Source organism: Octopus bimaculoides, chromosome 11, assembly GCF_001194135.2.
Source record: "Octopus bimaculoides isolate UCB-OBI-ISO-001 chromosome 11, ASM119413v2, whole genome shotgun sequence".
NCBI classification, from domain to species: Eukaryota; Metazoa; Mollusca; class Cephalopoda; order Octopoda; family Octopodidae; genus Octopus; species Octopus bimaculoides.
The window spans coordinates 47,535,788-47,546,241 of record NC_068991.1 but is presented as its reverse complement, the minus strand read 5'-3'; the positions used below and the strand labels follow the sequence as shown (position 1 = coordinate 47,546,241).

Genomic DNA, 10,454 nt, shown 5'->3' with positions numbered 1-10,454 from the left:
TATATATGTATATATATACATATTTATATATACACACACACACACACAAATTAGAGGATGATTGACTTAGCAGTTGATTACAAACAATGTCAAGCACAGTTTTCCGTGGAAGTAAATTCTATTTCATGAACATCTCTTCTTGCAACTTCGACAGACAACTACCATTCAGCATCTCCAACACCTTTTTGAAATACAGAGTCTTTTCCATTGAGATTCATAATTCCGTCTTTTAACTGGAACTTCCATTTATTCTTGTTTCGATGAATCTGAAAGAAGAGTATTGTTTGTGTTTTTCAATTAACAATACTTGGTTTTTTTGTTTGTTTGTTTGTTTAACCTTTTTAATATCATCAACCTGCTGTGATTGTCCCAGTTCTATGATGAAAATTCCATTTTTTTAATATAATAATTTAAATTAAAACCTACCATCAAAATTTAATGTTAATTTACATTCCAAACACCAGCTTGATAATAGAGTTATTATAATAAATTCTTTATTTTCAAAATCAATTGAAACAAAGACATTCATTATATCCATCCCTACATGCCTCTAACCTCCATCTATGTCACTGCATCTTTTGTATCACCTGCACTTCACATCATCTCCCTGTTTGTCATTTATTTAGTTTTATTATACTGTTGCTCTCAACCCCATTGTTTTTTAATGTATTACCACCTATCACCTCCTCCTCCTAGTACATTCACCATTTTCCAAGCCTCCATCCATATTCACCATTCACTACATTTGCTTTTATTCTCATCTGCCACAAACCTATCTCACTCTCACAAACCTTTCCACCCAGTCATCATCAATTCTCTGTCTCTATTCTCTCTTTATCCACCTTCTTGTACCTTGAAGGTATGCCGACACCTCATCTCCACTACCCTTTCTCCCTTTTCTGCTGGGGTAGCCATGTATCTCATCTACAACAAAACACCTGTTCCTATCCCTCTATCACACTTTAGCTTCAAAGCACTTGGCACTAAGTCACCTCCCTCAATACTGCACCCCAATTCAGTCAAAGAAGCAATATTTTATACATTGTTTTTATTTTTCCCCTTCTTTCAGATATATCTTATGACTGGAAAATTTGTTATGTACACTGTACCTTATTAAGACACAGCACCATTTTAATACTCATAAATACAGCCCAATCAAGGTCTAAGCTGAACCCTCTTGCTACTAAACTAAATTGCCTGAGAATGCCTTTGGTTCTATAATACAAACTTTCTGTTGTAAAATGATCTAAATTAAAATTTGCCATTAAAATTTCATGTCAGTTTATGTTCCAAACATCAGCTTGATGAGGACAAAGTTATTTTACTATATACTTCATTACTTTCAAAATGAACTGGAAAAAAAAAAGAGCGTAATTCAACAGATATATGGTAACAAAAGAATTAAATAATGTACATTAATATACATATCTTTCTGTAAATCTCACTGCACAATCAAAGGAATAGCATCTAGCCTTAAAGAAGTTGTTACATATTTACGCCTGAATTCGAAAATCTGCATCACCACCATAGATAAATATTTTAGCTCTGGAGAGTAGGATGCAAAGCACAGGTAAAATAATACTAACATACATGATGTGGTAAACTAAGACATTTGTATTAGTATTATATTCACTAATAAAAAAAAACATTGTTTATATTTTTGTAAAAAGAAGAAAAAAAAAGGTGGGGGGGGGGGGAAACAATCTTGAAATTTTAATTAAATATGTAATGTTCTGAGGAGCAAGTTTGATGTTGACAGTAGAAAAAGTGAAGGTAAAAACAAATGTGAATACATTCATTTATGGAATAATCACTCGAGGTTACAATTTCTTTCTATATAAGAAAACTAAGGTGTGATTTTAAAGTTCTACTTATTACACGTAAATATGTACACGTTCTCAAATTGTAAAAATCTGACAGTAATTAAAGAAAATGTGTTAAATAATAGCAATTATGAAGTGTCAATTAGGTGGCCAAACTTGTGTACAGTGACAATATTGAAGATAGGCCACCAGTAAAATCTCAGAAATATAACTGAATAAAGATAAAAACTCTACTCTGAAACAATGAACGGATGTCCTATGTTTAGAATCATCTCAATTACATTATACACAAGTGAGACATGGGCTTCTACAAAGAGGAAAGAATATTGACTGGCTATAATGCAAAAGGGCATGGAAAGATCCAGTTTAGGAATATCATTGTGAGAGCAAACCTAAAATGAAGTAATTTGAGTGAACAATGTGATCGCAGAGTACTGAAAACACAAGTTCCACTGGGTTGGACATGTTGCAAGGCTCACAAACAAAAGGTGAACCCTTACAGTTGCCAAGTGGTATCTAAGAGATCAGAAAAGACTGCGCATCAGGTCTCCACAACAATCATCATCATCATCATCAGCCTCTTTTAATGTCTGCTTTCTATGCTGACAAGCAGGAGAGCTGCACCAAGTTCCAGTCTAATCTGGCATGGTTTCTATGGCTGGATGTCCTTCCTAGCACCATCATACAGTGTGTGCTGGCTGCTTTTAATGTGGCACCAGCATCAGTGATTCTACATGGTGCTGGCATGAGTGCCCTTTATATGGCACCAGCACAGAGGGAAGACAATTCACTTAATTTGGAACAGGATGGAAAAGAAGGGCACAATCAAAAAAGGACGAGTGCATTGTGACCAGCGGTGTATAACATCCAATAGTTTGATAAATACAGGTGATATTAATATTTAAATAAAAACAAGACAGAATACAATGAAGAATATAGAGAATCAAATCGGAGTTGGTCTTACCTTTTCATACTGGCATACTACGACATTATCTGTGTCAAACAAATCAGTAACATCTCCATCACTAACATCATCTTCGGAATTCAAAGGTTCCTAAATTGGGATTAAAAAAAAAACTCAAATCATCATCATCATTATTGAACTCCTCCTCTCCGCCCCTCTCTCTCTGATACACATTTCACCAGGAAACAAGATGATATCACCATTGTCTAAGCAATGCCAATGCAAAAAAAAAAAAAGTCAAACATACACATGTAGTGGACTTCCATATAATAGATTCTGTCAAGAAAATTTCAAGAAGGCATTAGTCAACCTGGGGTGTCAGCGATGCATTAAGATCAAACCCAAAATTATGTCACTACAAAGCAAACTTCTTAACCATGCATATGGCTACATCATCTTTTACCACACTCTCGGAGTGGTTGGCGTTAGGAAGGGCATCCAGCTGTAGAAACTCTGCCACATCAGATTGGAGCCTGGTGTAGCCATCTGGTTCACCAGTCCTCAGTCAAATCGTCCAACCCATGCTAGCATGGAAAGCAGACGTTAAACGATGATGATGATGACCTTTCTATGCTTGTATAGGTTAAATAAAATTTGTTAAAGCAGATTTATATGATCAGATACCTTCCCTAAGACAAACCCTCATTTGTTTCCAAGATAAAGATATTTCCCTGTGGTTGGACCCATTTTTATTAAAAATTAGAAATGAATGATACCACTTGTATGACAGTGATGCTTGTTTGCAACCCTTGCATGATGTCACGACAAAGAGACACAAATATCCACCCATGCATGCACACATACATACATATATATATATATGAATACATGACAGGCTTCTTCTGATTTCCATTTACTAAATCCACTCACAAGGCTTTCGTTGACTTAGAGGGGGGCTATAGAAGATACCTGCCCAAGGTGCCATGCAGCAAAACTGAATCCAAAACTACCTGGTTGGGAAACAAACATCTTAACCACATAGCCATGCCCCCCCCCCCCATTACCACCACGTCCCACATTTCATTATTTCGCTTAGGCACAGCAATACTAATGACCTGGTGTTTGGATTCAATATACATATGCTTCAGAACAAAGCATCAGTTGAGTAGAGCAGTAATAAGAAATTACATAAATAACAAAGGAATAAGAAATTATGTCATGTACCTTCATTAGCTTACAGCTGTTTCTGCTATAAGATGCAATGCACTCACAGTTGAGTTATTGTGTATTGCCCTGTAGTTTCATCAGTGCTTCAAATGAAGTTCAAGAAGTAATTTCTTATTTCCTTGTCATTTATTTAATATATATGGCCTAGTGGTTAGGGTGTTGCACTCACAATCTCGAGATTGTGGTTTCAATTTCTAGACCAGTTGGTGCATTGTATTTCTTGAGCAAAACACTACATCTCCCATTGTTTTACGATCACTTAGCCTGAACAGGTGCATCACACGTCAGGTGTCAAACAATTTGATGAATTCAGGAGACTCAAAAAAAGAAAACACTTTGCTTGTGGTAGAAGACATTGAGCTTAACCTTTCTGAGCTGTCTTAAATATGTAAAGTTGTCAGGTAACAGAATTAATGCAGTCCCAATATTCATATAATAAAATGCAAATACTGTTCTTCATTTTTTTCATTGTCACCACTTATCACTATTCCATGCTTGCATGGTTCAGACAGATTTTATTAAGGCAGATGTTCTTCAACCAGGTACCCTTCCTGTTGCCAACCCTCACCTGTTTCCAAGCAAGATAATATTTCCCCATGGCCAGACATGTTTTTGCAGAACATTGAAAACGAATGACACTGCTTGTATGACATTCGTTTTGGACTATCATACAATGTTAAGACAATGACACACACACACACACACAACGGGATTCTTTCAGTTTCTGTTTACCAAATCTACTTATAAGTCTTTTATTTGCCCAATGTGCTGCCCATTGAGTCTGAACTTGAAGTCATGTAATTGGGAAGCAAACTTCTTAAATCACACAACCTTGCCTGTAAAATAATAATGATAATAATGAGTCATTATCATAATGACTCATTAATTGACAGCATTCTTCCTCACCCTTCCTACCGGAGCATTCATAAGTCCATGCTGCTAACATTAACCAAGAACTTTTAAGGTAACTATGTATCAATTACCTCTTCAACACCTCCAGTTTCGACTTCTTCTTCATTTGCAGCCTCATCCTCCTCATCTTCATTCTCATCGTTTTCGTAATCATCTTCATCTTCAGAACTTGTGTCAGCTGCCCCATCAAACTGAATTATGCTAGTTGGCTGTCAAAAGAAATTTAACAATATATTTTTCAGATACAAATATACATTTATCTTTTATCATTTATTTTAATTCCATTTTATTTAATTCCATCAAAACTGACACTAACTTCAATGACATTCTTTTAAAAATATATAGCTTTAAATAGATAGCTGTTGAGTGGCTAACAAGAGTCCTACTGAGTGATGCAAGACACATTAAGCCTTTTTGACAGATCAATGTTGACAATAATACCTAGGTTGCATTCACCAGCAGATTTTTCAAGATTGGTAAGTAGGTAAATTGCAGACTATTCCTCCCAAAATGTATGGAGGTACACTTGTCTGCTGCCAACTTGAGTTACCAGTCAGGAATCTCGTGCTGCATTATGTTCAGGTCAGATTGCAAGATAGATCTATAATGTATAGGATCCTTCCTTTTTATCTCAAGGTACAGTTTAATGTCACCTCCATATCTAAACACAGTAACATGTACAAGTTAGCATCTATTTCATTAATGTATGCAACAAACAAGAGGACTGAGAACAGATTCCTGCAGGACACCAGACATCATTGCATATGTATCTTCAAGGATTTTTTGTTTATTGTCCCTCTTATATCACATATACACAAATAAATAACCACACACACACAAAACTTTATCCCATGGAATGATGTATATGAAATAGAACAAACAAATGGAAGATATTTGGAAGAATTCAGCCATCAAAGATCAACATCAACCTAAAAGAGAAAACTTGTGGTACTCACCGTTGAAGCATTTACTGTGGGGTGCAGGACTTGGGTGGATGGAGCAGAAACAGTAGCAGTGGTGTGTACTTGATTATGAACGAGTGTGTTTGCATTGGGAACTGTGATGGTTGCCGTGGCAACTTGTGGTGATGACTGAACAGCTTGTTGTGGAATGTTAGTTACTGTGATAAAATGATTATTAGCTGCCACAGAGAAAAAAAAGAGAAAATTAGAAAGAAATTAGCAACAAAAAGAATTAAAAAAAAAAACTTTTTTATCAAGACATTCTGATGCATTTTATCAATTTAATATCAACCTTCCTATGCTTGTATGGGTGAGACTGAACTCATTGAGGCAGTTTTTCTATGTGCAGATGCCCTTCTTGTTGGCAGCTTTCACCTGATGCCAAGTAAGGCAATATTTTCCCTTGATGTTTTTCACATTAAACTGAAAATTAACAATATCACTTATATGACAGTGATGCTCATTTACAACCATAATGTGATGAAAAGACAAGAGTACACACATACACACACACACATATATATATATCACAAGACAGTTACCTATAGTGTCATGCAGTGGGATGGAACAACAGACCACATGGTTGGCAAGCAAGCTTCCCAACCATGAAGTCATTCGACTAATTGACAAAGATCCACACTTGAAAAAGACTTCAACCCCAAACTCACAATGATGTGTCCCCTCTGTGCATCTTCTCCCACTACTACTGCAGCCCCTGCTCTCCTCAAACAATTATATAACTAATCCTTCTTCTCAGACATAACTGTATTCTCATCCCCTTTTTATGTCACACACACCCAGATCCAAAATCCTGAACACTTTTCCATCAGTGGTTCTCAACTGGGGTCGGTCCATGCACATAGTAAAGTAGGCATCCACAATAGTATTTTAAGGCTCTATGAAAAATTTTGCTTTAGATTTATTTATTACAAGAAACAACTAGATTTCTATCTCTAACGTTTTACATAGTACAACATAGACAAGTTAATGTGTAAAAAACAAAATAGAAACTTTGAAAGATGTATCTATAAAACTAATTTTTAAATGCTAAATGGTTATGGGGTCCTCTTCCTCACCAGAACTGTATCACCTAAATGACTGAAATAAATACATAATCAATCAATCAATCATTTCTTTTAACGTCAACTTTTCCATGCTAATATAGGTCAAGCCATATATACGGCATTTGACAATTATACAAATACTTCTATATACATATCTAAGCACAAATCCTATAAATTATTGATGAGAAATGCATGTTCCAGCTTTTGTTCATATGCACATTAATATTTGTGAGTGTGTTGAGTGTATGCAGACATGCATATGTGTGTGCATACAAATGAGTATGCATCCATGCAACAGTGTTTAGGAGTGAATGTGTGTTTTTGTGTCTGTGTGTGTGTATGTATGCTGACAAAAATATCAAAGTTCTTACCAGATGGTTGCAGAGAAATACCTGCAGCTAATTGTTGCTGGAACAATCCAGTTGTGAGAGCCATAGCAGCTGTCTGAGCAGGGGTACTCTACAATATATAATAATAATAATAATAATAACAATAATAACAATAATAATAATAACAATCATCCTCATTTAGTGTCTGTTTCTATGCTAGCATGGGTTAGATGGTTTGATTGGAGCTGGTAAGCTAGAGACCTGTACCAGGCTCCAGTCTGGTTTTGGGTTGATTTCTACAGCTGGATGCCCTTCCTGATGCCAACCACTGTAATGAGTGTAGTGGATGCCTTTTACAGGTCACTGGCACTGTCCACAACTATGGTTTCACTTGGCCTGGCAAACCTCCAAAGGTTTCAATCATTTGTCATCACCTCCATAAGACCCAACATCTGAAGATCATGCTTCACCACCTTGTGCCATGTCCTCCTAATAATAACAACAATGGTTTCAAATTTTGGCACAAGACCAGCAAGTTCAGAGGAAAGGGTAAGTCATTTACATTGACCCCCAGTGCTCAACTGGTGCTTATTTTATCGACCTCAAAAGGATGAAAGGTAAAGGTGACCTCGATGGATTTGAACTCAGAACATAAGGACAGATGAAATGCTGCTAAACATTCTACACAGCTTGCTAACACTTCTGCCAACTTGCTGCCTTAATATCACTGTAATATTGACAAGTTGTTTGTTATCTAGCTGTACCAAGTTCAAATTCTGTGAGCCTGGAGGAGACAGAGAAACACATTTTGGTGTAACCCTCACTGGAATCACAACATTACTCACTGAGGAGCACATGTTATGAGTTGGGATACGTTTTGAGTAGTATACATCATAAGGTGGGTTACACAGTGACGAGTGTATACTATAACTATAAAGCAAACACGGAATATAAAGCAAAGAAGAAAAAAAAGAAAAAGACCTACCAATTCTGTAGTACCGGCAGGACGAGTTATTTGAATTGGGACTGATATTGCTTGAGTTAACTGATTTGACATTACTGCAATGACAAAAATATTTAAAATCATTTTGGGGTAGGTTTGATTACACAATAAATATTTGTTGCATAATTGCATAACCAAAGTGAATTAATGATTTGAGAGGGTAAAAAATGACAATAGGTACTTTAAATCACGACCATTCATATACCATCACACACACACACACACACATATATACATATTTTCACTTTTTCAATGTCCACTTCTCCATGGGTTGGATGAGCTTATTGAGGCAGATTTTTTTAAGGCCAGATACTCTTCTTGTCACCAATTCACACCCATTTTCAAACAAGTTAATATTTCCTGTAACCAGACATTTTTGCAGAATACTGGAAATGAACAACACTTTTATGACAAGGATGCTCATTTACAACTATAGCACTATGTCAAGACAGGGAGACACCAGCACACACACGATGGACTTCTTTCAGTTTCCATCTACCAATTCTACTCAAAAGGCTTTCCTCAGCCTTGGACTATAGCAGAAGACACTTGTACAAGGTTCATGCAATGGGGCAACTAAACCCAAAACCATGAAGTTGGGGAGTAAATTTCTCATTCACCATGCTTGCATCTTATATATCAGCAGCAGCAGAAGCCTCTAACAGCCATGTCTCATGCTGGATGGTTCGACAGGATTCGATGAGTCCAAGGACCTGCATTATGTTCCGTTGTTGCTTTGGCAGGGTTTGTATGGCTGTATGCCCTTCCTAACACCAACCGCTCTACAGTGTGCACTGGGTGCTTATCTCATGTCATTGGCACTAGTAAGGTTACACACATACATAATGGTATATATTAAAGGTATATCAGTACTTCAATAAACAATGTCATTATTTATATTCTGGCACCATTCCCTTAGAGCAGTTTCTGGAACTTAAAGGTACAGCAGAAATCTTCTTCCTGAAGCTCATTTAATAGCCCCTGTGATTCTATAGGAATTTCATTTGCTCCCACAAACTTCACTCCTTCAGCTTTAATTTCATTTTGTGCTCAAGGCATACTTCAAAATGTCACTCATTATAACTGAATGTCAAGAGCCAAAGACAAAATTCACAAGAATCCCCAAATAGACTTCATGACTTAGTGAACTGATGGATTGTTCAGTCATTGTCCTCATAAATGAATTCACAAATTTTTTCCATATTTTGGGAGGTTTTGTTAGAAACTGGTAACCCTGAACTGACACCTGATCAGCTTAAAAATACATGTGCAACTCAAAAGCCTGACCAATTATTTTCAGGGTTTTGAGTTTCATACAAAATTTGATGTTGGCATGTTAATCAAATTTGTCAGCAACTGGAAAATCAGAGCTGCTGCAACACGAGGCTACAAAACCTTGTGTAATAATTGAACAACTAGAATAGCATGAAGTGTATTATTTATGGGTGACTCTGTAGGTTGGTTATCTATGATCACTGGCTGCACATGCATTGTTGTTGAATAGTGCAATCATAGTACATGCAATCCAGAATGTTTCAATTACATGATTATATATAAGAGAGAGAGAGAGGAGAGCCCTGTTATTGTGTCTTAAGACAAGGATGACCTGCTAGAAACAGCAATCAAATCTCCCACATGTCATACTACCAACTTAAAAATAGGACAGATTGAGTAATGTAATTCAAGATACAAAATATTTGAGAAAGTGGTCAGGGATCAAAACACTTTTGATCATAAGTCTGCTCAATCAAGGTTAACTAACCTTGGGCTACACAACTAATACATGTACAGATAGATATAGACAGATAGATAACAAACATGGCTGAAGTAATGTGTAATGTATTAACCTTCTCATTACCAAATTTCTACTAATATACACTACCTTTGTTTCAATGAATTTTGAAAATAATGAAAAATTCAATAAAATAAAATGACATTGTTAAGCAGTTGTTTGGAACATGATTTAACTCAAAATTTTGATGGAAGGTTTTAATTCAAAACACTTTAAAACAGGAAATTTGTATTATAAACCAAGCAGCAGTCTCAGGTGGATTGGTAGGAGTGGCTGTGTGGTAAGTAGCTTGCTTACCAACCACATGGTTCCGGGTTCAGTCCCACTGCATGGCACCTTGGGCAAGTGTCTTTTACTATAGCCTCGGGCCGACCAAAGCCTTGTGAGTGGATTTGGTAGACGGAAACTGAAAGAAGCCCGTCGTATATATATATATAT

General features: G+C 36.3%; 1 protein-coding gene across 1 annotated transcript in view; it reads right to left on the bottom strand.

Annotated features, from left to right (window-relative positions):
* Positions 1–9: 9 nt before the first annotated feature.
* The window catches only part of LOC106870844 (transcription initiation factor IIA subunit 1), a 39,842-nt gene continuing 29,397 nt past the window's right edge, over positions 10–10,454 (bottom strand). The window contains exons 4-9 of the mRNA XM_014917076.2: positions 8,207–8,280; positions 7,264–7,351; positions 5,823–6,007; positions 4,938–5,075; positions 2,788–2,877; positions 10–266 (exon numbers count right to left, since the gene is read on the bottom strand). Of these exons, the coding sequence (XP_014772562.1) occupies positions 159–266; positions 2,788–2,877; positions 4,938–5,075; positions 5,823–6,007; positions 7,264–7,351; positions 8,207–8,280 (683 nt within the window). The 3' untranslated portion in view covers positions 10–158. The remainder of the gene's footprint in view (positions 267–2,787; positions 2,878–4,937; positions 5,076–5,822; positions 6,008–7,263; positions 7,352–8,206; positions 8,281–10,454) is intronic.